General features: G+C 44.6%; 1 protein-coding gene across 1 annotated transcript; it reads right to left on the reverse strand.

Moving 5' to 3' along the window:
- Positions 1-24,740: 24,740 nt before the first annotated feature.
- LOC143818390 (uncharacterized) lies at positions 24,741-26,643 on the reverse strand. The gene is made up of 3 exons (XM_077299716.1): positions 26,215-26,643; positions 25,972-26,142; positions 24,741-25,257 (listed from the first exon to the last, which is right to left on the reverse strand). Exons 1-3 carry the CDS (start codon positions 26,566-26,568, stop codon positions 25,237-25,239), a joined length of 546 nt encoding a protein of 181 aa, XP_077155831.1. The 5' UTR covers positions 26,569-26,643; the 3' UTR covers positions 24,741-25,236.
- Positions 26,644-27,686: the final 1,043 nt, after the last annotated feature.

Consider the following 27,686-nt stretch of genomic DNA (forward strand, 5'->3'; position numbering starts at 1 on the left):
TATGTCTGTGATTTAAGGGTATAAAAATTAAAAGTTGGAAAATTGCGAAATTTTCAAAATTTTCGCCAAATATTCGTTTTTTTCACAAATAAACGCAACTTATATCGAAGAAATTTTTCCTCTATCATGAAGTACAATATGTCACGAGAAAACAATGTCAGAATCGCCAAGATCCGTTGAAGCGTTCCAGAGTTATAACCTCATAAAGGGACAGTGGTCAGAATTGTAAAAATTGGCCCGGTCATTAACGTGCAAACCACCCTTGGGGGTGAAGGGGTTAAGAAAGGAAGGTCAGTCAGTCTGAAAAATTGGGCAAACTTTGAAAGTGTCTCCAAGTGCAGTGGCAAAAATCATCAAGCGCTACAAAGAAACTGGCACACATGAGGACCGCCCCAGGAAAGGAAGACCAAGAGTCACCTCTGCTTCTGAGGATAAGTTTATCCGAGTCACCAGCCTCAGAAATCGCAGGTTAACAGCAGCTCAGATTAGAGACTAGGTCAATGCCACACAGAGTTCTAGCAGCAGACACATCTCTACAACAACTGTTAAGAGGAGACTTTGTGCAGCAGGCCTTCATGGTAAAATAGCTGCTAGGAAACCACTACTAAGGACAGGCAACAAGCAGAAGAGACTTGTTTGGGCTAAAGAACACAAGGAATGGGCATTAGACCAGTGGAAATCTGTGCTTTGGTCTGATGAGTCTAAATTTGAGATCTTTGGTTCCAACCACTGTGTCTTTGTGCGACGCAGAAAAGGTGAACGGATGGACTCTACATGCCTGGTTCCCACCGTGAAGCATGGAGGATGAGGTGTGATGGTGTGGGGGTGCTTTGCTGGTTACACTGTTGGGGATTTATTCAAAATTGAAGGCATACTGAACCAGCATGGCTACCACAGCATCAGTACAGCGGCATGTTATTCCATCCGGTTTGCGTTTAGTTGGACCATCAATTATTTTTCAACAGGACAATGACCCCAAACACCCCTCCAGGCTGTGTAAGGGCTATTTGACCAAGAAGGAGAGTGATGGGGTGCTACGCCAGATGACCTGGCCTCCACAGTCACCAATTGAGATGGTTTGGGGTGAGCTGGACCACAGAGTAAAGGCAAAAGGGCCAACAAGTGCTAAGCATCTCTGGGAACTCCTTTAAGATTGTTGGAAGACCATTCCCAGTGACTACCTCTTGAAGATCATCAAGAGAATGCCTAGAGTGTGCAAAGCAGTCATCAAAGCAAAAGGTGGCTACTTTTGAAGAACCTAGAATATAAGACATAATTTCAGTTGTTTCACACTTTTTTTGTTAAGGATATAATTCCAAATGTGTTAATTCATAGTTTTGATGCCTTCAGTGTGAATGTACTATTTTCAAAGTCATGAAAATACAGAAAAATCTTTAAATGAGAAGGTGTGTCCAAACTTTTGGTCTGTACTATATATATATATATATATATATATATATATATATATATATATATATATATATATATATATATATATATATATGTATATATATATTCTCTTTCATTTTCCTTGTTACACAAGAAATAACAGTTCTGATAGACGCTGTGGTTCTTAGATCTCATGCACCCACCAGAGCCATCTGCGCTACAGATTACCGAATTATGTACTAGTAGTGATGCTAGAAATTTCCGTGTCTTATCACAACTGTGCAGCCAGTGAAATTTTTGTTTATGAACCTACACTGTATGGAAGAAACTATTGGGACTCTACACATCACACCTACAAGAGCATTTATGACATCCCATTCGAAATCCATTGGCATTAACATGGAATTGATTTCCTCTATGGTAATAACATGAACCACACTTTGGAATTTTTACAAAAAAAGTGTTTGTGGGAATGTTTGCCCATTCATTGAGAAGAACAAGAGGGCCAGGCTTAAAATCTCCATTCTTGTTTTTCTCGAAGGTGTTTGAGGAGGTTGAGCTCAGAAGTCTGTGTGGGGCCAGTCAAGTTCTTCCACACCTTTCTTTGTGTACTGGGGCACAGTCATGCTAGAATAAAATAGGACTGTTCCCACAAAGTTGGAAGCACACGATTATCCAAAATGTCTTATTATGCTAAAGCATTAAGATTTCCTTTTACAAGAACTAAGGCTCCTAGGACAGCCCACGAAAAACGACATTGTAACATAATTCATTCTCCAAGCTTCACAGTTGGCACAATGCCATCAGGCAAGCAACATTCTCCTGGCATTCGTCAAACCCAGACTCATCCATCAGACTGGCAGATAGAAAAATGGGATTTGTCACTCCACAGCCACGTTTCCACTTCCCTAGAGTACAATGGTGATGTGCTGTACACTACTCTTTTTGATGCTTACCGTTGTGTTTGGTGATTTAACATATTTATGTTGATCTTTGCAGAGAATCTGCAAGAGAATGTGCAACTCGTATGCCTTATGTTCTTCAGTACTGGGTGACTCTACTCTAACTTTACATCATCTGCCTCTTCATGGCCGAGTTTCTGTGGTTCCACAACTCTTCCATTTTCAATAACACTACTCATAATTGATGATGGAATATTTGTAAGGAAGACATTTCTTGAACTGATTGTTACAACATTGGCGTCCTATTACTCTACATGCTCAAATTAGTTAGTAGAAGCAGACTGCATTGTGGAGGTTGAAATTTATACCCCTGTGACTGAATGAAGAACCTGGATTCACAGATATAGGCTACATTCACAGTATTTGGTCAGTAGTTTAGAATGTGTAGGCCAAAGTCAGAAGGGGAACAATCAGGAAAAGTATAGAAACACGTCACCACTTCTGCATTTATCACCCACTCCTGGTTTTGGCTTACAAATACTGAGGTAAAATACTGACCAAATGCTGAACATGTGAATGTGGCCTAAGAATTGTGTCCCAATATTTTTGTTTGTACCTACAGTGTATGGAGGGGTAGATGGAACAAAGAGGGTTTTTGTGTCTTCATTCTCGGGAACGGTGATTAGCTATATATACAGTACAGATCAAAATTTTGGACACACCTCATTTATAAAGATTTTTCTGTATTTTTCATGACTGAAAATTGTGCATTCACACTGAAGGCATCAAAACTATGGTTTAACACATGTGGAATTATATACTTAACAAAAAAGTGTGAAACAACAGAAATTATGTCTTATATTCTAGGTTCTTCAAAGTAGCCACCTTTTGCTTTGATGACTGCTTTGCACACTCTTGGCATTCTCTTGATGAGCTTCAAGAGGTAGTCACCGGGAATGGTTTTCAATTCACAGGTGTGCTGTCATGATCTCTGCAGGCAGAGATCATAGCAAGCCTATAGAGGGACAAGCTCTCGGAAGATGGAACTATACTGACCATGAACTAAGCCTGCCGCGCAACTAGAAATAGCCAGGTAGCATTTCCTATTTATTGCTAGATGCCCAGCTCTGGCCTAAGACCTAAATAGCTAGCAGAGGGAAATATAAGACCTGGCTCACCTCTAGAGAAATATTCCAAAGAAGACAATAGCCCCCCACATATAATGACGGTGAGTTCAGATGAAACAACAAACGCAGCAGGAAAATAGTCTTAGCAAATTTGAGGTCCGCTTACTAGATAGCAGAAGACAGATAGTATACTTTCATGGTCAGCAGAAAAACACTAACAAAACACCATCCAGAGATTACCTTAAACTCTGGCATTAACTCATAACGCCAGAGTAGCAATCCCTGATCAACGAGAGCTTTCCAGACACAGTAACAAAACTTCAGCTGTGAACTGGAACAAATAGGCAAAACGAAAAATGGACAAAAGTCCAACTTATCTAGTAGTTGTCAGAAGCAGGAACAAGCACTGAGAGGCATCAGATAACATTGTTGACCGGCAAGAAACCACCAGAGAAATGAGCTTAAATAGCGACACCCACTACTGATGGAACCAGGTGAAACAGGAAAGAGGATGACAAGTCCAATTCCACAAGCGGCCACCGGGGGAGCCCAGAATCCAAATTCACAACAGTACCCCCCCCTCAAGGAGGGGGCACCGAACCCTCACCAGATCCACCAGGGCGACCAGGATGAGCCCTATGGAAGGCACGAACAAGATCAGAAGCATGAACATCAGATGCATTGACCCAAGAATTATCCTCCTGGCCGTAACCCTTCCAGTTGACCAGATACTGGAGTCTCCGTCTGGAAACACGAGAGTCCAAAATTTTCTCCACAACGTACTCCAACTCACCCTCAACCAACACCGGAGCAGGAGGCTCAACTGAAGGTACAACAGGTACCTCATACCTGCGCAATAACGACCGATGAAAAACGTTATGAATGGAAAAGGACGCAGGGAGGTCCAAACGGAAAGAAACAGGATTAAGAATCTCCAATATTCTATAAGGGCCGATGAACCGAGGTTTAAACTTAGGAGAAGAGACCCTCATAGGGACAAAACGAGAAGACAACCACACCAAATCTCCAACACAAAGCCGAGAACCAACACGACGATGACGGTTGGCAAAACGCTGAGTCTTCTCCTGGGACAACTTCAAATTGTCCATAACCTGCCCCCAGATGTGATGCAATCTCTCCACCACCGCATCCACTCCAGGACAATCCGAGGATTCCACCTGACCGGAGGAAAATCGAGGGTGAAACCCCGAATTACAGAAAAACGGGGACACCAAGGTGGAAGAGCTGGCCCGATTATTGAGGGCGAACTCTGCCAATGGCAAAAAAGCAACCCAATCATCCTGGTCAGCAGAGACAAAACACCTCAGATATGTCTCCAGGGTCTGATTAGTCCGCTCGGTCTGGCCATTAGTCTGAGGGTGAAAAGCAGATGAAAAAGACAAATCTATGCCCATCCTAGCACAGAATGCCCGCCAAAATCTAGACACAAATTGGGTACCTCTGTCAGAAACAATATTCTCAGGAATACCGTGCAATCGGACAACATTCTGAAAAAACAGAGGAACCAACTCAGAAGAAGAAGGCAACTTGGGCAGAGGAACCAAATGGACCATTTTAGAGAAACGGTCACAGACCACCCAGATGACAGACATCTTCTGGGAAACAGGCAGATCTGAAATAAAATCCATCGAGATGTGTGTCCAAGGCCTCTTAGGAATAGGCAAGGGCAACAGCAGTCCGCTAGCCCGAGAACTACAAGACTTGGCCCGAGCACAAATGTCACATGACTGCACAAAGACTCGCACATCTCGTGACAGGGAAGGCCACCAGAAGGATCTTGCCACCAAATCCCTGGTACCAAAAATTCCGGGATGACCTGCCAATGCAGAAGAATGTACCTCAGAGATGACTCTACTGGTCCAATCATCCGGAACAAACAGTCTATCAGGCGGACAACGATCCGGTCTATCCGCCTGAAACTCTTGCAAGGACCGCCGCAGATCAGGAGAAACGGCCGACAAAATTACTCCCTCCCTAAGGATACCTGTGGGTTCAGCATTACCAGGAGAGTCCGGGTCAAAACTCCTAGAAAGGGCATCTGCCTTAACATTCTTAGAACCCGGTAGGTATGACACCACAAAATTAAAGCGAGAAAAAAATAAAGACCAGCGCGCCTGTCTAGGATTCAGGCGCCTGGCAGTCTCAAGATAAATCAAATTTTTGTGGTCAGTCAATACCACCACCTGATGCTTAGCCCCCTCTAGCCAATGGCGCCACTCCTCAAACGCCCACTTCATGGCCAAAAGCTCCCTATTCCCAACATCATAATTCCGCTCTGCGGGCGAAAATTTACGAGAAAAGAAGGCACAAGGCCTAATGACGGAGCAGTCGGAACCTTTCTGCGACAACACTGCCCCAGCTCCGATCTCCGAAGCGTCAACCTCAACCTGAAAAGGCAGATTCACATCAGGCTGACGTAACACAGGGGCAGAGGCAAAACGGTGCTTAAGCTCCTGAAAGGCCTCTACAGCATGAGGGGACCAATTAGCAACATCAGCGCCATGTCTGGTCAAATCAGTCAGTGGTTTAACGACATCCGAAAAACCAGCAATAAATCGGCGGTAAAAGTTGGCAAAGCCCAAAAATCTCTGAAGACCCTTAAGAGAGGAGGGCTGAGTCCAGTCACAAATAGCTTGCACCTTGACGGGATCCATCTCAATGGAAGAGGGAGAAAAAATATACCCCAAAAAGGAAATTTTCTGGACCCCAAAAACGCACTTAGACCCCTTCACACATAAAGAATTAGACCGCAGAACCTGAAAAACTCTCCTGACCTGCTGGACATGAGAGTCCCAGTCATCAGAAAAAATCAGAATATCATCCAGATATATTATCATAAATTTATCCAGAAAATCGCGGAAAATATCATGCATAAAAGACTGGAAAACTGAAGGGGCATTAGAAAGACCAAAAGGCATGACCAAATACTCAAAGTGGCCCTCGGGCGTATTAAATGCGGTCTTCCACTCATCCCCCTGCCTGATCCGCACCAAATTATACGCCCCACGAAGATCAATTTTAGAGAACCACTTAGCACCCTCTATACGAGCAAACAAATCAGTAAGCAATGGCAATGGGTATTGATACTTAACAGTGATCTTATTCAGAAGCCGATAATCAATACATGGTCTCAAAGAGCCGTCCTTTTTTGAGACAAAGAAAAACCCAGCTCCCAAGGGAGAAGAAGATGGACGAATATGTCCCTTTTCCAAAGACTCCTTTATATATTCCCGCATAGCAGCATGTTCCGGCACAGACAGATTAAACAAACGACCCTTTGGATATTTGCAACCCGGTATCAAATCTATGGCACAATCGCACTCACGGTGCGGAGGTAACGACTCAAGCTTGGGTTCGTCAAAGACGTCTTGATAATCAGAGAGGAACTCAGGGACTTCAGAGGGAATGGACGACGAAATAGAAACCAAAGGTAAGTCCCCATGAATACCCTTACATCCCCAGCTCAACACAGACATTGCTCTCCAGTCCAAGACTGGATTGTGAGACTGCAACCATGGCAATCCCAGTACCAAATCGTCATGTAAATTATACAGCACCAGGAAACGAATAATCTCCTGGTGATCCGGATTGATACGCATGGTTACTTGTGTCCAGTATTGTGGTTTATTATTAGCCAATGGGGTGGAGTCAATCCCCTTCAGAGGAATAAGAGTCTCCAAAGGCTCTAAATCAAAACCACAACGATTGGCAAAGGACCAATCCATAAGACTCAGAGCGGCGCCAGAGTCAACATAGGCGTCCGTGGCAATGGATGACAAAGAGCAAATCAGGGTTACAGACAAAATAAACTTAGACTGAATGGTGCCAATGGAAACAGGCTTATCAAGCTTCTTTGTACGCCTAGAGCATGCTGATATAACATGAGTAGAATCCCCACAATAGAAGCACAATCCATTCTTCCGTCTAAAATTCTGTCGCTCGCTCCTGGACAGAATTCTATCACACTGCATACTTTCTGGCGTCTTTTCCATAGACACCGCCAGATGGTGCACCGGTTTGCGCTCCCGCAGACGCCTATCAATCTGAATAGCCATAGTCATGGACTCATTCAGACCTGCAGGCACAGGGAACCCCACCATAACATCCTTAACGGCATCAGAGAGACCTTCTCTGAAAGTTGCCGCCAAGGCGCACTCATTCCACTGAGTAAGCACAGACCATTTACGGAATTTTTGGCAGTAAACCTCAGCTTCGTCTTGCCCCTGAGATAGTGCCATCAAAGTTTTTTCTGCCTGAAGTTCCAAATGAGGTTCCTCATAAAGCAAGCCCAAGGCCAGAAAAAACGCATCCACATCGCGCAACGCAGGATCCCCTGCTGGCAATGAGAAGGCCCAATCTTGAGGGTCACCCCTGAGCAAGGAAATCACAATCCTAACCTGCTGAGCAGGGTCTCCAGCTGAACGAGACTTCAGGGACAAATAAAGCTTACAATTATTTCGGAAATTCTGGAAGCTAGCTCTATTCCCTGTGAAGAACTCCGGCAAAGGAATTCTCGGCTCAGATACTGGAGCATGTACCACAAAATCTTGTAAATTTTGTACTTTCGTGATGAGATTATTCAAACCCGCAGTTACACTCTGAAGATCCATTATTGTCAGGTGCACACAGAGCCATACAGAGATTAGGAGGAGAGAGAGAAAAAAGACTGCAGCAAGGCAAACTGGAGGAAAAAAAAAAAAAAAAAAAAAAAATTCCAGCAGACTTCTTATAACTCTCCTTTATCAACCTGGGTCTTTAACACTTTACCGGCCGGTCAAACTGTCATGATCTCTGCAGGCAGAGATCATAGCAAGCCTATAGAGGGACAAGCTCTCGGAAGATGGAACTATACTGACCATGAACTAAGCCTGCCGCGCAACTAGAAATAGCCAGGTAGCATTTCCTATTTATTGCTAGATGCCCAGCTCTGGCCTAAGACCTAAATAGCTAGCAGAGGGAAATATAAGACCTGGCTCACCTCTAGAGAAATATTCCAAAGAAGACAATAGCCCCCCACATATAATGACGGTGAGTTCAGATGAAACAACAAACGCAGCAGGAAAATAGTCTTAGCAAATTTGAGGTCCGCTTACTAGATAGCAGAAGACAGATAGTATACTTTCATGGTCAGCAGAAAAACACTAACAAAACACCATCCAGAGATTACCTTAAACTCTGGCATTAACTCATAACGCCAGAGTAGCAATCCCTGATCAACGAGAGCTTTCCAGACACAGTAACAAAACTTCAGCTGTGAACTGGAACAAATAGGCAAAACGAAAAATGGACAAAAGTCCAACTTATCTAGTAGTTGTCAGAAGCAGGAACAAGCACTGAGAGGCATCAGATAACATTGTTGACCGGCAAGAAACCACCAGAGAAATGAGCTTAAATAGCGACACCCACTACTGATGGAACCAGGTGAAACAGGAAAGAGGATGACAAGTCCAATTCCACAAGCGGCCACCGGGGGAGCCCAGAATCCAAATTCACAACAGTGTGCCCTGTCAGGTTTAATAAGTGTGATTTCTTGCCTTATAAATGGGGTTGGGACCATCAGTTGTGTTGTGCAGAAGTCTGGTGGATACACAGCTGATAGTCCTACTGAATAGACTGTTAGCTGCTTTTTTCTTGCCATAATACAAATTCTAAGTAAAGAAAAACGAGTGGCATCATTACTTTAAGAAATGAAGGTCAGTCAGTCTGAAAAATTGGGCAAACTTTGAAAGTGTCCCCAAGTGCAGTGGCAAAAATCATCAAGCGCTACAAAGAAACTGGCACACATGAGGACCGCCCCAGGAAAGGAAGACCAAGAGTCACCTCTGCTTCTGAGGATAAGTTTATCCGAGTCACCAGCCTCAGAAATCGCAGGTTAACAGCAGCTCAGATTAGAGACTAGGTCAATGCCACACAGAGTTCTAGCAGCAGACACATCTCTACAACAACTGTTAAGAGGAGACTTTGTGCAGCAGGCCTTCATGGTAAAATAGCTGCTAGGAAACCACTACTAAGGACAGGCAACAAGCAGAAGAGACTTGTTTGGGCTAAAGAACACAAGGAATGGGCATTAGACCAGTGGAAATCTGTGCTTTGGTCTGATGAGTCTAAATTTGAGATCTTTGGTTCCAACCACCGTGTCTTTGTGCGACGCAGAAAAGGTGAACGGATGGACTCTACATGCCTGGTTCCCACCGTGAAGCATGGAGGAGGAGGTGTGATGGTGTGGGGGTGCTTTGCTGGTTACACTGTTGGGGATTTATTCAAAATTGAAGGCATACTGAACCAGCATGGCTACCACAGCATCAGCACAGCGGCATGCTATTCCATCCGGTTTGCGTTTAGCTGGACCATCATTTATTTTTCAACAGGACAATGACCCCAAACACACCTCCAGGCTGTGTAAGGTCTATTTGACCAAGAAGGAGAGTGATGGGGTGCTACGCCAGATGACCTGGCCTCCACAGTCACCAGACCTGAACCCAATCAAGATGGTTTGGGGTGAGCTGGACCACAGAGTAAAGGCAAAAGGGCCAACAAGTGCTAAGCATCTCTGGGAACTCCTTTAAGATTGTTGGAAAACCATTCCCGGTGACTACCTCTTGAAGCTCATCAAGAGAATGCCAAGAGTGTGCAAAGCAGTCATCAAAGCAAAAGTTGGCTACTTTGAAGAACCTAGAATAATAAGACATAATTTCAGTTGTTTCACACTGTTTTGTTTTGATGCCTTCAATATGAATTTGAATTTACAATTTTCGTAGTCATGAAAATACAGAAAAATCTTTAAATAAGGTGTGTCCAAACTTTTGGTCTGTACTGTATATTACAGGGTGGGCAATTTATATGGATACATCTAAATAAAAACAGGAATGGTTGGTGATATCAACTTCCTGTTTGTGGCACATTACTATATGGGAGGAGGAAACTTCAAGATGGGTGGTGACCATGGTGGCCATTTTGAAGTCGGCCATTTTGGATTCAACTTTATTTTTTTTCAATGGGAAGAGGGTCATGTGACACATCAAACTTATTGAGAATTTCACAAGAAAAACAATGGTGTGCTTGGTTTTAACATAACTTTTTTCTTTCATTAGTTATTTACAAGTTTCTGTTTGTTTACAGCCATTGAGATTTTGCAGAGGTTAACATGTGAAATTGTGTTGATGTCTGGTGAACGCAGTACCCGGGTCATTGCAGCAGATTTCAATGCAAGACACCTTATGCAAGAAATCTGTCACCATTCCCATTTTATTTAGGTGTATCCATATAAATGACCCACCCGAAAAAGTTTGCCTCATCACTGAACATAATGTTCTGTGTAAACTGAGGGTCCTGTTTCAATTTTTGTTTTGCCCATTCTGTAAATTGAGAGTGCCGATCTGGGTCACCAACCATTCCCATTTCATTTAGGTGTATCCATATAAATGGCCCACCTTGTATATGTATGTACACTGTGTTCCAGATTATTATGCAAATAATATTTCCTCATATTTTCTCTAAATTACCTATCTGAATTGCAGTCATTGTTATTTTCCAGTCATCTACTATTCTAGTATAATTGCAATGTTTTGGAACAAACTGCCTATGAAAACAGTATCTTTAAAAAAAAAAATAAACACTCAAAATGCATGTTCCAAATTATTATGCACAGCAGAGTTTTCAACCTTTTTTTTTTATTTTGAACAAAAAAATGGTCAATTGTTAAGTTATAGCAAAGAAAAGAAAAAAAGATTGGACTACAAACAGGCCAGCACAACCACAAGGAATAGAAAAATACCAAATAGTTTATTAAACACCACAGCAAAGAACATCTAAAAACATTAAAAATACAAGTGTGTACAAAACACCCCTAATCACACATGATATGTCTGCAAGAAATATTTTAACATAATATAGTAAGATAAATAGGGCTGGCAGTATAAATCACCACATGTTTGCAAAGAAGCATATATATATATATATATATATAATAGCTGAAAAGGGAGAGGTCTCTATAATGTGCAAAAGACCTGTAGATAAGGAAAACCAAACCCTATGTGCTGCACTCCCTATAGATGTATCAGCATAGTGAGCCTAAGGAAAAAAAAAAAAAAAATTATATATATGTCCAAAAGCTCACCAAAAGACCATCAACCAGGGTAGAAAACAGTCAACAAGATTGATAGCCCATGCAAACAATGAAAGAGATATAATGCCGTATACACTCAGCTGAATGTGGAAGAAAATAAGCCGAAGCCCACAGATAAACTGGCTCTAAAATGCCATGCAGCTATCCATGCCCTAAGTGACTGGCATGGAATCAGAAAAGGGTGTGTGGAGAGAACCCCACGCGTATCGCCGCCGCAGCGGCTTCGTCAGGGGAAGTGGGTGCTGGGATGAATAACTCACTAGGGTTGAGCGAAACGGGTCGATCATTTTCAAAAGTCGCCGACTTTTGGCTAAGTCGGCGTCTCATGAAACCCGATCCGACCCCTGTGCTTGTCGGCCATGCGGTACGCGACTTTCGCGCCAAAGTCGCGTTTCAATGACGCGAAAAGCGCCATTTCTCAGCCAATGAAGGTGAACGCAGAGTGTGGGCAGCGTGATGACATAGATCCTGGTCCCCACCATCTTAGAGAAGGGCATTGCAGTGATTGGCTTGCTGTCTGCGGCGTCACAGGGGCTATAAAGGGGCGTTCCCGCCGACCGCCATCTTACTGCTGCTGATCTGAGCTTAGGGAGAGGTTGCTGCCGCTTCGTCAGAAGCAGGGAGAGCGTTAGGCAGGGTCCACTAACCACCAAACCGCTTGTGCTGTAGCGATTTCCACTGTCCAACACCACCTTCGGTGTGCAGGAACAGTGGAAGCTATTTTTTTTTTTTTTTCCTCAGCGTTGTAGCTCATTGGGCTGCCCTAGAAGGCTCCGTGATAGCTGTATTGCTGTGTGTACGCCACTGTGCAAACCAACTGCTTTTTTCAAAGCACATATCCTCTTGTTCCTTTCTGCACAGCTATCTTTTTTGTTTGTCCACACTTTTTATTTAATTTGTGCATCAGTCCACTCCTATTGCTGCCTGCCATACCTGGCTTAGATTACTGCAGGGAGATAGTAATTGTAGGACAGTCCCTGTTTTTTTTTTTTTTTGTGGGAGATTAAGATTGGCATTTCTGCTACAGTGCCATCCCTGTGTGTGCCATCTCTCACTGAGTGGGCCATAGAAAGCCTATTTATTTTTTCCGTGATTTGTGTTCTAAATTCTACCTCAACACAAAAACACTACATCAATCAGTGGTAGAAAAATATTGGCCTCAGTCAGGGCTTGTGTGCCACTGCTGTGTGTGCTATCTCTCATTCAGTGGGCTATAGAAAGCCTATTTATTTATTTATTTTTTTTCTTATTATTTGGTTTCTAAAGTCTCCCTGAAAAAAAAAAAAAAAAAAAAAAACAGTGGGAGAGTAATATTGCCCTTTCAGCTTGTGTGCCAGTCTTGACTCCTGGGTGTGCCACCTCTCTCTCATTCAGTGGGCCATAGAAAGCCTATTTATTTTTTTGGTTTTTTTAATATTATTTGGTTTCTAAAGTCTCCCTGAAAATAAAAGAAAAAAACTTAAAAAAACAGTGGGAGAGTAATATTGCCCTTTCAGCTTGTGTGCCAGTCTTGACTCCTGGGTGTGCCACCTCTCTCATTCAGTGGGCCATAGAAAGCCTATTTATTTTTGTAAAAAAATATTATTGGGTTTCTAAAGTCTCCCTTAAAAAACAAAAAATACATAAAAAAACAGTGGGAGAGTAATATTGCCCTTTCAGCTTGTGTGCCAGTCTTGACTCCTGGGTGTGCCACCTCTCTCATTCAGTGGGCCATAGAAAGCATTTTTTTTTTCCTTGATTTGTGTTCTAAAATCTACCTCAACACAAAAACACTACATCAATCAGTGGGAGAAAAATATTGGCCTCAGTCAGGGCTTGTGTGCCACTGCTGTGTGTGCTATCTCTCATTCAGTGGGCTATAGAAAGCCTATTTATTTATTTATTTTTTTTCTTATTATTTGGTTTCTAAAGTCTCCCTGAAAAAAAAAAAAAAAAAAAAACAGTGGGAGAGTAATATTGCCCTTTCAGCTTGTGTGCCAGTCTTGACTCCTGGGTGTGCCACCTCTCTCTCATTCAGTGGGCCATAGAAAGCCTATTTATTTTTTTGGTTTTTTTAATATTATTTGGTTTCTAAAGTCTCCCTGAAAATAATAAAAAAAAAACTTAAAAAAACAGTGGGAGAGTAATATTGCCCTTTCAGCTTGTGTGCCAGTCTTGACTCCTGGGTGTGCCACCTCTCTCATTCAGTGGGCCATAGAAAGCATTTTTTTTTTCCTTGATTTGTGTTCTAAAATCTACCTCAACACAAAAACACTACATCAATCAGTGGGAGAAAAATATTGGCCTCAGTCAGGGCTTGTGTGCCACTGCTGTGTGTGCTATCTCTCATTCAGTGGGCTATAGAAAGCCTATTTATTTATTTATTTTTTTTCTTATTATTTGGTTTCTAAAGTCTCCCTGAAAAAAAAAAAAAAAAAAAAAACAGTGGGAGAGTAATATTGCCCTTTCAGCTTGTGTGCCAGTCTTGACTCCTGGGTGTGCCACCTCTCTCTCATTCAGTGGGCCATAGAAAGCCTATTTATTTTTTTGGTTTTTTTAATATTATTTGGTTTCTAAAGTCTCCCTGAAAATAAAAAAAAAAAAACTTAAAAAACAGTGGGAGAGTAATATTGCCCTTTCAGCTTGTGTGCCAGTCTTGACTCCTGGGTGTGCCACCTCTCTCATTCAGTGGGCCATAGAAAGGCTATTTATTTTTTTGGTTTTTTTAATATTATTTGGTTTCTAAAGTCTCCCTGAAAAAAAAAAAATAATAAATTAGGTGGGAGATTAATATTGACATTAGTGCTTGAGTGACAGTCCTGCGTGTGTGTCATCTCTGTGATTTTGTGCCACAGAAAACAGAGTGTGTAACATTGTGCCTGATTTTCCTTGTGGTCTCACCAACCTGTTAAGGGATATTGAAATCATACTGAAGTTATAGCTCACCGTGTAAGTTGTTTGACAGCAACAAATAAAGTTACTTTGGTTAAGATTTTAAAACAATGAGGAAGTCTGGTGCAAGAGGTCGTCGTGGGCGTTCATTGTCAGCTGGTAATGATGGTAGTGGTAGTGGAGCATCAGGTGGTCGTGGGGATAAAAATATTCCACCTAAGTCTGGAGCTGTGGAGCCAGTTTCGTCGTCAGGCTACACAAGGCCTCGAACGCTCTCTTTTCTGGGAGTAGGAAAACCGCTTTTAAAGGCGGAGCAGCAACAGCAAGTTTTGGCTTACATTGCAGACTCAGCCTCTAGCTCTTTTGCCTCCTCTTCCAAAACTGGTAAATGTAAAAGCAGCGCGTCGCTTGTGGATGTTCACGGTCAGGGACAAGTCGCTTCCTTGTCCTCCTCAGCAAAAACTACAACAAGAGAGAAGGATGCAGCAGGCGACACAACGGGTCACTCCATGGAGCTCTTTACACATACCGTCCCTGGCTTAGAAAGTGAAACATTTAACAGGCCATGCCCATTACAAGTATATTCTGACATGGAGTGCACTGATGCACAGCCACAGCCAGAGTACTATGCTGCTCCTTTGACTCAGACCACCACATTGCCCTCTCAGGGTACAGATCCACAATCAGACCCTGATGAGACTATGTTGCCCCGCCACGAACGCTATACCACCGACCGACACAGTGACACAGACGAAGTTGCACACGAGCTCGAAGAGGAGGTAATAGATGACCCAGTTATTGACCCCGATTGGCAGCCATTGGGGGAACAGGGTGCAGGCGGCAGTAGTTCAGAAGCGGAGGTGGAGGAGGGGCCGCAGCAGGCATCAACATCGCAACAGGTTCCATCTGCCGGGCCCGTATCTGGCCCAAAACGCGTGTCAAAGCCAAAACCTGTTGGAGGACAGCGTGGCCATCCGGTTAAAGCTCAGTCTGCAATCCCTGAAAAGGGATCCGAGTCTAGGAAGAGTGCAGTCTGGCATTTTTTTAAACAACATCCAACTGATCAGCGCAAAGTCATCTGTCAAAAATGTTCAACTAGCTTAAGCAGAGGTCAGAATCTGAAAAGTCTAAATACTAGTTGCATGCATAGACACTTAACCACCATGCATTTTCAAGCCTGGACTAACTACCAAACGTCCCTTAAGGTTGTAGCACCCTCGGCCAATGAAGCTAGTCAGCAACGCAACATCCCTTCCGTCACTGTAAGGCCACCATTTTCCGCACCACCGGCAGTATCTGTGCAGGTTTCTTTGCCAGCCAAAAGCAGTCAGGGTCAGGGAACCACCAGTTTTGTAGGAGGAAATATTGCATCTAGGGCACCGGCGGAAACAATACCATCTCCAACCGTCTCTCAGTCTGCCATGTACACCGGCACACCCGAAAGTTCCACGATCTCCAGCTCTCCAGTCCAGCTCACCCTACATGAGACTCTGGTTAGAAAAAGGAAGTACTTATCCTCGCATCCGCGTACACAGGGTTTTAACGCCCACATAGCTAGACTAATCTCGTTAGAGATGATGCCCTACCGGTTAGTTGAAAGCGAAGCTTTCAAAGCCCTGATGGAGTACGCTGAACCACGATACGAGCTACCCAGTCGACACTTTTTTTCCAGAAAAGCCATCCCAGCCCTGCACCAGCATGTTAAACAGCGCATCGTCCATGCACTCAGGCAATCTGTGAGTACAAAGGTGCACCTGACTACAGATGCATGGACCAGTAGGCATGGCCAGGGACGTTATGTGTCCATCACGGCACACTGGGTGAATGTGGTGGATGCAGGGTCCACAGGCGACATCAATTTAGGGACAGTTGTGCCTAGCCCACGGTCTAGGAAACAGTTGGCTGTAGGCGTTCGCACCCCCTCCTCCTCCTCCTCCTCGTCCTCCTGCAGAAGCTACAGCTCTTCCACAGAACGCAGTCTGCCAACCACTCCATCGGCAGATGACACTGTTGCACACCAGTTGTCCCATTATGGGCCAGCTACTGCCAAGCGTCAGCAGGCTGTATTGGCTATGAAGTGTTTGGGCGACAACAGACACACCGCGGAAGTTCTGTCCGAGTTCTTGCAACAAGAAACGCAGTCGTGGCTGGGCACAGTAGATCTTGAGGCAGGCAAGGTAGTGAGTGATAACGGAAGGAATTTCATGGCTGCCATCTCCCTTTCCCAACTGAAACACATTCCTTGCCTGGCTCACACCTTAAACCTGGTGGTGCAGTGCTTATTGAAAACTTATCCTGGGTTCTCCGACCTGCTCCTCAAAGTGCGTGCACTTTGCTCACATATCCGACGTTCGCCTGTACACGCCAGCCGTATGCAGACCTATCAGCGGTCTTTGAACCTTCCCCAGCATCGCCTCATCATAGACGTTGCAACAAGGTGGAACTCAACACTGCACATGCTTCAGAGACTGTGCGAACAGAGGCGTGCTGTTATTTATTTGTGGGAGGATACACGGGCAGGCAGTAGGATGGCAGACATGGAGTTGTCAGGTGTGCAGTGGTCTAAGATACAAGACATGTGTCAAGTCCTTCAGTGTTTTGAGGAATGCACACGGCTGGTTAGTGCAGACAACGCCGTAATAAGCATGAGCATCCCCCTAATGCGTCTGCTGATGCAAAGTTTGACGCACATAAAGGAGCAGGCGTCTGCACCAGAGGAAGAGGAAAGCCTTGATGACAGTCAGCCATTGTCTGGTCAGGGCAGTGTACAGGACGAGGTAGCGGGCGAAGAGGAGGTGGAGGACGAGGAGGATGATGGGGATGAGTATATTTTTAATGCCGAACCTTTCCCGGGGGCACAGGAAATTGGTTGCGTGTCACGGCCGGGTTCTGGTTTTTTGAGGGACACAAGTGACGTAGATTTGCCTGCAACTGCCCCTCAACCAATCACAACCGGAGATTTGACAACTGGAACTTTGGCCCACATGGCGGATTATGCCTTACGTATCCTAAAAAGGGACACACGCATTACGAAAATGATGAACGATGACGATTACTGGTTGGCCTGCCTCCTTGATCCACGCTATAAAGGCAAATTGCAAAATATTATGCCACATGAGAACTTGGAACTAATATTAGCAACCAAACAATCAACTCTTGTTGACCGTTTGCTTCAGGCATTCCCAGCACACAGCGCACGTGATCGTTCTCACACGAGCTCCAGGGGGCAGCAGACTAGGAGTGTTAGGGGTGCACACATCAGAAGTGGCGTTGGACAGAGGGGTTTTCTGACCAGGTTGTGGAGTGATTTTGCTATGACCGCAGACAGGACAGGTACTGCTGCATCAATTGAAAGTGACAGGAGACAACATTTGTCCAGTATGGTTACTAACTATTTTTCATCCCTTATCGATGTTCTCCCTCAACCGTCATTCCCATTTGATTACTGGGCCTCCAAATTAGACACCTGGCCAGAATTGGCAGAATATGCATTGCAGGAGCTTGCTTGCCCGGCAGCAAGTGTCCTATCAGAAAGAGTATTCAGTGCTGCAGGTTCAATATTAACCGAAAAAAGGACTCGTCTGGCTACCCAAAATGTTGATGATCTAACATTCATTAAAATGAACCACAACTGGATTTCGAAATCTTTTGCCCCACCTTGCCCGGCCGACACCTAGCTTTCCTATGAAAAGCTCTTGCCTGTGAATTACTTTTCTAATGTCTAATTTGCTGCAGCTGATTGTACAGCATACGACATGTTTACACCTCCCTAAATGGCAAAACTCCCCACACGGGGCCGTGGTATCGCGACTTGGCGCAAGCACCCGTGAGACTGCTGTTTGTCTGAAGAGGTGGGTGTGCTCGCTTTTGGTTGACGGCATTGCTACTGGGTCCCTCATAGTACAATGTAGTGTCTCTGGCGGTGGTGGTGCGCACCCAACGTCAGACACACCGTTGTAACATGAGGGGCCCTGGGGCGGTCCCGCCGGCCTCAAGAGAGTTCCCCCCTACCCCAGCTCAAAATGTGCTCTACCACGTGCAAAATTATGTCGCACAGCTCCACCAATCTTTAGTCTATTCGCTGACATCATTCAATGTCTGGCACTGACAATACAAATTTGTAGACATCTATGATGCAACTTAAAGTAGTCTGTGTCTGTGTCCTATATTGGCACCATTAAATAGTTACTGCCAAATTACTATGTCAGAAACTCAGTAGATGAGCCCACCCCTGTACCTAAGTATGCCACCTTTTTTTTTGTTTTGGTTGTTTTGCGAGACATTAACATCTATTTATATTTTGGGAGTACTGGGACAGACACTCCTTGCACTACTCCTCCACTCACCACCAAGCTGCCTGTGTATCCATGTAACCGCTGTAAAGCTGCCATGAGCCTATTGTTTGTTATTTTAGGCCTTTGATAGCCTGTCTGCGGTCCCTACTTTAAATACTCCTCCACTCATCACCAGCTGCCTGCCCGTGTATCCATGTAACCGCTGTAAAGCTGCCATGAGCCTATTGTTTGTTATTTTAGGCCTTTGATAGCCTGTCTGCGGTCCCTACTTTAAATACTCCTCCACTCACCACCAAGCTGCCTGTGTATCCATGTAACCGCTGTAAAGCTGCCATGAGCCTATTGTTTGTTATTTTAGGCCTTTGATAGCCTGTCTGCGGTCCCTACTTTAAATACTCCTCCACTCACCACCAAGCTGCCTGCCCGTGTATCCATGTAACCGCTGTAAAGCTGCCATGAGCCTATTGTTTGTTATTTTAGGCCTTTGATAGCCTGTCTGCGGTCCCTACTTTAAATACTCCTCCACTCACCACCAAGCTGCCTGTGTATCCATGTAACCGCTGTAAAGCTGCCATGAGCCTATTGTTTGTTATTTTAGGCCTTTGATAGCCTGTCTGCGGTCCCTACTTTAAATACTCCTCCACTCACCACCAAGCTGCCTGTGTATCCATGTAACCGCTGAAAAGCTGCCATGAGCCTATTGTTTGTTATTTTAGGCCTTTGATAGCCTGTCTGCGGTCCCTACTTTAAATACTCCTCCACTCACCACCAAGCTGCCTGTGTATCCATGTAACCGCTGTAAAGCTGCCATGAGCCTATTGTTTGTTATTTTAGGCCTTTGATAGCCTGTCTGCGGTCCCTACTTTAAATACTCCTCCACTCACCACCAAGCTGCCTGTGTATCCATGTAACCGCTGTAAAGCTGCCATGAGCCTATTGTTTGTTATTTTAGGCCTTTGATAGCCTGTCTGCGGTCCCTACTTTAAATACTCCTCCACTCACCACCAAGCTGCCTGTGTATCCATGTAACCGCTGTAAAGCTGCCATGAGCCTATTGTTTGTTATTTTAGGCCTTTGATAGCCTGTCTGCGGTCCCTACTTTAAATACTCCTCCACTCACCACCAAGCTGCCTGTGTATCCATGTAACCGCTGTAAAGCTGCCATGAGCCTATTGTTTGTTATTTTAGGCCTTTGATAGCCTGTCTGCGGTCCCTACTTTAAATACTCCTCCACTCACCACCAAGCTGCCTGCCCGTGTATCCATGTAACCGCTGTAAAACTGCCATAAGCCTATTGTTTGTTATTTTAGGCCTTTGATAGCCTGTCTGCGGTCCCTACTTTAAATACTCCTCCACTCACCACCAAGCTGCCTGCCCGTGTATCCATGTAACCGCTGTAAAACTGCCATGAGCCTATTGTTTGTTATTTTAGGCCTTTGATAGCCTGTCTGCGGTCCCTACTTTAAATACTCCTCCACTCACCACCAAGCTGCCTGCCCGTGTATCCATGTAACCGCTGTAAAACTGCCATGAGCCTATTGTTTGTTATTTTAGGCCTTTGATAGCCTGTCTGCGGTCCCTACTTTAAATACTCCTCCACTCACCACCAAGCTGCCTTCCCGTGTATCCATGTAACCGCTGTAAAGCTGCCATGAGCCTATTGTTTGTTATTTTAGGCCTTTGATAGCCTGTCTGCGGTCCCTACTTTAAATACTCCTCCACTCACCACCAAGCTGCCTGCCCGTGTATCCATGTAACCGCTGTAAAGCTGCCATGAGCCTATTGTTTGTTATTTTAGGCCTTTGATAGCCTGTCTGCGGTCCCTACTTTAAATACTCCTCCACTCACCACCAAGCTGCCTGTGTATCCATGTAACCGCTGTAAAGCTGCCATGAGCCTATTGTTTGTTATTTTAGGCCTTTGATAGCCTGTCTGCGGTCCCTACTTTAAATACTCCTCCACTCACCACCAAGCTGCCTGTGTATCCATGTAACCGCTGTAAAGCTGCCATGAGCCTATTGTTTGTTATTTTAGGCCTTTGATAGCCTGTCTGCGGTCCCTACTTTAAATACTCCTCCACTCACCACCAAGCTGCCCGTGTATCCATGTAACCGCTGTAAAACTGCCATGAGCCTATTGTTTGTTATTTTAGGCCTTCGAAGCCTGTCTGCGGTCCCTCCTTCCACTAGGCCTCCACTGACCAGACCACTGCTGCCCGTGTACCCCTGGAACCAATTTTGAAGTGCCTACAGCCAGCCCATTTTATTGTGTTAGGCCTTCGAAGCCTGTCTGCGGTCCCTCCTTCCACTAGGCCTCCACTGACCAGACCACTGCTGCCCGTGTACCCCTGGAACCAATTTTAAAGTGCCTACAGCCAGCCCATTTTATTGTGTTAGGCCTTCGAAGCCTGTCTGCGGTCCCTCCTTCCACTAGGCCTCCACTCACCTGACCACTGCTGCCCGTGTACCCCTGGAACCAATAATAAAGTGCCTACAGCCAGCCCATTTTATTATATTAGGCCTTTGAAGCCTGTCTGCGGTCCCTCCTTCCACTAGGCCTCCACTGACCAGACCACTGCTGCCCGTGTACCCCTGGAACCAATAATAAAGTGCCTACCGCCAGCCCATTTTATTATGTTAGGCCTTCGAAGCCTGTCTAAGGTCCCTCCTTCCACTAGGCCTCCACTCACCTGACCACTGCTGCCCGTGTACCCCTGGAACCAATAATAAAGTGCCTAGAGCCTATTTTTTTATTTAATTTAATATTAATAAAGCCAGGATGAACTACGATATACCACGCTATGAGCTACCCAGTTGACAATTCTTTTGCGAGAAAAGCCATCCCACCCCTCCACCTGCATGTTAAAGACCGCATTGTCCTTGCATTCTGTCAATTTGTCAGTCCAAAGGTATACCTGACAACAGACACATGGACCTGTAGGCCTGGCCACGGAAGGTTACGTGTCCTTTGTGGCTAAATGGGTTAATGTATTGGATGCATGGTCCACACAGGGGACAGCCTGCAAAGTCTGTCTGCAGTCCCTAGTTCAAGTTGTCCTCAACTGAATAAAGCTGAGCTTCTACCTTCTGGCTCTGATTAACTGCTGTTTTTTTTAAAAATTGGCTGTTCCGGCCTACTAAAGGTGTCTGTCTGCCCCTGCCTGGTGTTGTCCTCAACTGAATAAAGCTGAGCTTCAACCTTCTGTTCCAAATTACCATTTTTAAAAATGCAATTGGCTGTTCCGGCCTACTAAAGGTGTCTGTCTGCCCCTGCCTGGTGTTGTCCTCAACTGAATAAAGCTGAGCCTCAACCTTCTGTTCCAAATTACCATTTTTAAAAAAGCAATTGGCTGTTCCGGCCTACTAAAGGTGAATGTCTGCCCCTGCCTGGTGTTGTCCTCAACTGAATAAAGCTGAGCTTCAACCTTCAGTTCCAAATTACCATTTTTAAAAATGCCATTGGCTGTTCCGGCCTACTAAAGGTGTCTGTCTGCCCCTGCCTGGTGTTGTCCTCAACTGAATAAAGCTGAGCTTCTACCTTCTGCCTCTTACTAACTGCTGTTTTTTAAAAAAATTGGCTGTTCCGGCCTACTAAAGGTGTCTGTCTGCCCCTGCCTGGTGTTGTCCTCAACTGAATAAAGCTGAGCCTCAACCTTCTGTTCCAAATTACCATTTTTAAAAATGCAATTGGCTGTTCCGGCCTACTAAAGGTGAATGTCTGCCCCTGCCTGGTGTTGTCCTCAACTGAATAAAGCTGAGCTTCAACCTTCAGTTCCAAATTACCATTTTTAAAAATGCCATTGGCTGTTCCGGCCTACTAAAGGTGTCTGTCTGCCCCTGCCTGGTGTTGTCCTCAACTGAATAAAGCTGAGCTTCTACCTTCTGCCTCTTACTAACTGCTGTTTTTTTAAAAAATTGGCTGTTCCGGCCTACTAAAGGTGTCTGTCTGCCCCTGCCTGGTGTTGTCCTCAACTGAATAAAGCTGAGCTTCAACCTTCTGTTCCAAATTACCATTTTTAAAAATGCAATTGGCTGTTCCGGCCTACTAAAGGTGAATGTCTGCCCCTGCCTGGTGTTGTCCTCAACTGAATAAAGCTGAGCTTCAACCTTCAGTTCCAAATTACCATTTTTAAAAATGCCATTGGCTGTTCCGGCCTACTAAAGGTGTCTGTCTGCCCCTGCCTGGTGTTGTCCTCAACTGAATAAAGCTGAGCTTCAACCTTCAGTTCCAAATTACCATTTTTAAAAATGCAATTGGCTGTTCCGGCCTACTAAAGGTGTCTGTCTGCCCCTGCCTGGTGTTGTCCTCAACTGAACAAAGCTGAGCTTCCACATTCTGGCTTTCGCCCTATACTATCAGATATTAAACTGCATTTGGCCTACTAGTGTGGTTATGCCCTTGAAACAGTGTCTGCTGCTCTTGGGTTTGCTACTCCACTGAACAAAGCAATGCCGCCTGTTTAGTCCTGTTACCAATTTTGAACTGCATTTAGCCTACTTTATTCTTTGGCCCTATATCTGTTTCCTCCTCATCCTGCCCATTGCCCAGCCACTGCTAGATGAGTCTGCTGGTACATTGACCTAGACCACTACATTCCCCTTATACTCTACACAGCCAGAATCTGACCCTGCTGAAAGTAAGGTTCCCCTTCCCGCATGTTATACCACCTTACACAGGGACAGAGAGGAAGGTGCAGATGAAAGTGCAGGTTCCTTCATCAGGTGGGGGGGCATACTCGTTGGCGACGTCACTGGCACAGGGCCCCTCAGAGTACGCAAAAGTGTCGCTGCTGGTGGGAGGCGCCCCCGCCATGCAAACACACATCGCTGTACTTTGAGGGGCCCTGTGCCAGTGCCAATGCGAACGAGTGGGCCCCCCCTGCTTGCTCAGGATCACAGCACTTGCAACGTTGAAATACTTACCTTTCCCTGCAACACCGCCGTGACGTAGTCCGCATTTCCTGGGCCCACGAAAAACTTGAGCCGGCCCTACTCCCCCCACAACTTTTGCCAAATGACCCCCAATTCCCTATGCCCAACTATTATTATAAAGTTAATTAAGATTGACAAGCTTCAGAAACAAGAATGGATGTTTTTGGCATTAAAATGGGCACTGTAGGTGTTTTCCTGGCCTCCACTCACTGCCGACTATGCTTCCCCATTGACTTGCATTGGGTTTCGTGTTTCGGTCGATCCCCGACTTTTAGCGATAATCGGCCGACTGCACTCGACTCGACTCTGGACAAAATCGGGTTTCACAAAACCCGACTCGATCTTAAAAAAATGAAAGTCGCTCAACTCTATAACTCACGTATAAATGCAGATGATCATCATCAGAAGTGTGCACAGCTGCGTCTCACAGGGGCGGGAGGTATAGACCAGAAGACGAGCACTGGTTCAGAGTAAAAAAAACCAAAAAAACGGAAGTACCGGTAATCTCCATGGAGATGAATGACGCATGCGCAGACGCGGCTCAAATCATGAGCCCCGCTGCACAAGCGTCTAGAAGTACATCAGAGGGCACAGGTGAAGCACAGAGGTACATAGGACAAGAAGCAAGACGCAATAGCGCACAAGTGCTGGCCACAAGGACCTGCGACTCAAAACGGGACGCAATAGAACGCAAGTGCATGCCATACGGGCATGGGCAATATAAGTGTACCTGAATAAAGAAAAATATGATGTTAATATAAATACAGTACAAGACAAGACAATGGAGCGGCTAGATATCATGCCCATAAGTAAATGGGTACAAGACAGTAATAAATAGGGAAATATATTGGTAATGCAGATATGATATAATGCAATACAATAAAGCAGGTGACTATATATATATATATATATATATATATATATATATATATATATATATATATATATATATATATATACATATATATATATATATATATATATATATATATATATATATATATATATATATATATATATATATCATTCCCATAAATAAATGGGTGCAGGAAAATACACAGAAATATTAATAACCAATAACCATAATGTCAACCGTCCCAGATATAATAAAGGAGACATATATATATAAAAAAAAAAAAGGGGAAAAAGATCCAAAATCAGGGAACCACTAATTTGTCCAAGCCTGACGTCGGCATATCCACTTGCTGATGGCAATGTACAGGCATATATAAGGAAGAGGACAAAAATATCCCTCCTCCAAAGAACTTGCAAAAACTGTTCATCTAAAATACTGTATCCCTCACATAACAGTAGGGGATTAGTACAACCGACCGAAATACAGTCATCATGCCCCAAGATGATCCAGGCTCAAATGAGTCCATAGCCGAGTCCCGATTCCATAGCCATCCAGATACCGTTGTCCTTCAAGGGTCCAAGTCGCCCATAGCCGAGTCCCAATTCCGTAATTGTCCAGATACCACTGTCCTTCAAGGGTCCAAGTCACCCACAGGTCATGTACAGGTGAACAAGCGACCGACATCCAACCGATTACAGGGCAACTGATGTTAAAATGGGTCAATCCAATCCCAATGAAGGCTAGAAAAGAATAAGAATGTTAAAACCACAATAAGGCCGGGCTGAATACGTTGCATCGATGGATCAGCTACCCAGAAATCCTGTAAAGAGAAGTTCTTTGTTCAGCCCAAAGGGAGCTACTGATTGTAGCTGAAAAATCCATCTAGATTCTATTTGTAAAAGTGCTTTACGTCTATCCCCTCCTCTCTCATTTGGAGTGAGTTTATGCAAACCCACCACCCTGAGATTAGTTGACGAACCTCCGTGGTGAGCAAAAAAGTGTTCAGACACCGGGGTAAGAGTCTTGCCCTTTCTCAAATCTGAAGCAGCTAGATGGATTGTTGAAATGTGCTTCTGGACACGTTTCCTCAGTTCTTGTGAGGTCTGTCCCACATACAGCATTTTGCACGGGCAGATGAGGGCGTAAATGTCATCCCTAGATTTACAGTTAATATACGCCTTGAGGGAGTGCCTACTAAGGAGTGTGGGGTGAACAAAGAGGTCACGGGTAGGAGCCATGTGGGGACATACATTGCAGTCCCCACATGGAAAGGAACCCCTGAGGATAATACCTCTATTTAACCTCACTGTTGGTCTCCTAAAATGACTCCTAGTAAGGAGGTCCCTCAAATTGGGCGCCCGTCTAGCAGTCATGAGGGGTCTATCACTTGTAACCTCCATTGTTTGTAGATCCGCTCAAAGAATTTGCCAATGTTTATTGAGGATATCACTGACCTGTTTCCAACTACTGTTGAAGTCAGTGATAAATCTAGTTTGTGTCTCCTGACATTGTCTTCTCGATGAAAGAAGTGATCTCTGATCATGACTTCTCGCCCTTTGATAGGCCGTAGAGATGACACGTTTTGGGTAACCCCTTTGGTGAAATCGATCCGAAAGATCCCGAGCCTGAATCGAAAAATCACAGTCACGAGTACAATTACGTCTTACACGTAAGAACTGTCCCGTAGGTACACCCACCTTAGTATGCCAGGGGTGGAAACTAGAGAATTCCAAGAGTGCATTTGTTGCCGTCGGTTTTCGGAACAAGTTCGTCGCCAAGCGATTCTCATATGGAAAAATCTTTAGATCCAAGAAAGTGATTTCACTGGTAGAAAAAGAGTAGGTGAGGAAGATGTTAAAGGGGTTGGAGTTCAAGTTGTTAAGAAATACAATACACTCCTCCTTAGTACCCTTCCAAAGAATGAAAATGTCATCTATAAAGCGAAACCAGGCGTGTACGTGGGCCGCGAAGGATGGTAGAGGGTAGACGAATTTCTCTTCCCACCAGCCGAGAAAAGTATTAGCATAGGCTGGTGCACACTTCGCGCCCATCGCCACGCCTGATCGCTGAAGATAGTAGACCCTGTCAAAGAGAAAGAAATTGTGATGAAGAACAAATGTCAGTAAGTCTAGCAGAAATGAATCGTGTCCCCTATCTGAAGAGCTGTTCTTATTCAGAAAATAGGCAACGGCCTCAGTCCCTTCTTTGTGGCCAATGTTAGAATAGAGTGATTCTACATCACACGTGACTAGAAGGAAATCCTCAGGAAGTTCGATCTGACCACATACATCAATAAAATGTGAGGAGTCACGGACAAATGAAGGGAGGGATGAGGCGATAGGCTGAAGAAAAAAGTCCAAGTACTCACCCGCCCGTTCACACATGCTGCCGACACTGGAAACGATTGGCCTTCCAGGAGGCCTGGTGCTGTCTTTGTGTATTTTCGGCAGCATGTAGAATGTTGCCGTGACTGGGTTTTCCACCCACAGATACCGTTTCTCCTGTGGGTTGATGATGGCAAACTGTAGGGCCCTGCAGAGGAGTCGATCAAATTTAGAAAGGAACACAGGAGTGGGGTCAGAAGGAAGCTTTTGATAATATTGAATATTATTGAGTTGTCTTTTAGCTTCAGATTCATACAGATGGTAAGACCACAACACCACATTGCCCCCTTTATCTGCCTCTTTGATAGTAAATTCTCTGTTGTTCTGTAAGGCAGTTAGGGCTCGCTTCTCCTCTACATTAAGATTTGGGGGGCCACTTACCCGAGTAGGCATCGCCTGAATATCTCGCTTGACCACTTCAAAGAATATTTTGATGGCTGGTACCAGGGAGAAAGATGGTGCTTTCAGAGACTTATTCCTGTGTGGAAACTTTCTTCTATTCAAGCCAGACTCATTTTCTTCTAGTAATTCCAATAGATCCTGAAATGTCCCGCGTTCATCTATGGGCATGGTTTGTAGGATGTCGGGTCTCCTGTACATGACCTGCAAAACAAGCTTTCTGCAAAAAAGAAAAAGATCTTTTATGAGGGTAAATTTATCTGCTGGATGTGTAGGAACGAATGATAAGCCCCTCTGAAGAACCGATAACTCGATAGCTGTAAGATTATATTCAGAGAGGTTAATTACCTGTAATGTCCTAGATCCAGACTCATATTCACATGTGC

Source organism: Ranitomeya variabilis, chromosome 3, assembly GCF_051348905.1.
Source record: "Ranitomeya variabilis isolate aRanVar5 chromosome 3, aRanVar5.hap1, whole genome shotgun sequence".
Classification (NCBI taxonomy): Eukaryota; Metazoa; Chordata; class Amphibia; order Anura; family Dendrobatidae; genus Ranitomeya; species Ranitomeya variabilis.

Excerpts from the sequence above, each read along its gene's own strand:
- LOC143818390 (XM_077299716.1), bottom strand. The coding sequence starts at position 26,568 with ATGGGCGCGAAGTGTGCACCAGCCTATGCTAATACTTTTCTCGGCTGG. Across the intron at positions 26,143-26,214 it reads TCCACCCCTGGCATACTAAG|GCTCGGGATCTTTCGGATCG; the intron begins GTGGGTGTACCT and ends TTTTCGATTCAG. Across the intron at positions 25,258-25,971 it reads TCAACAGTAGTTGGAAACAG|CCTTCATTGGGATTGGATTG; the intron begins GTCAGTGATATC and ends ATTCTTTTCTAG.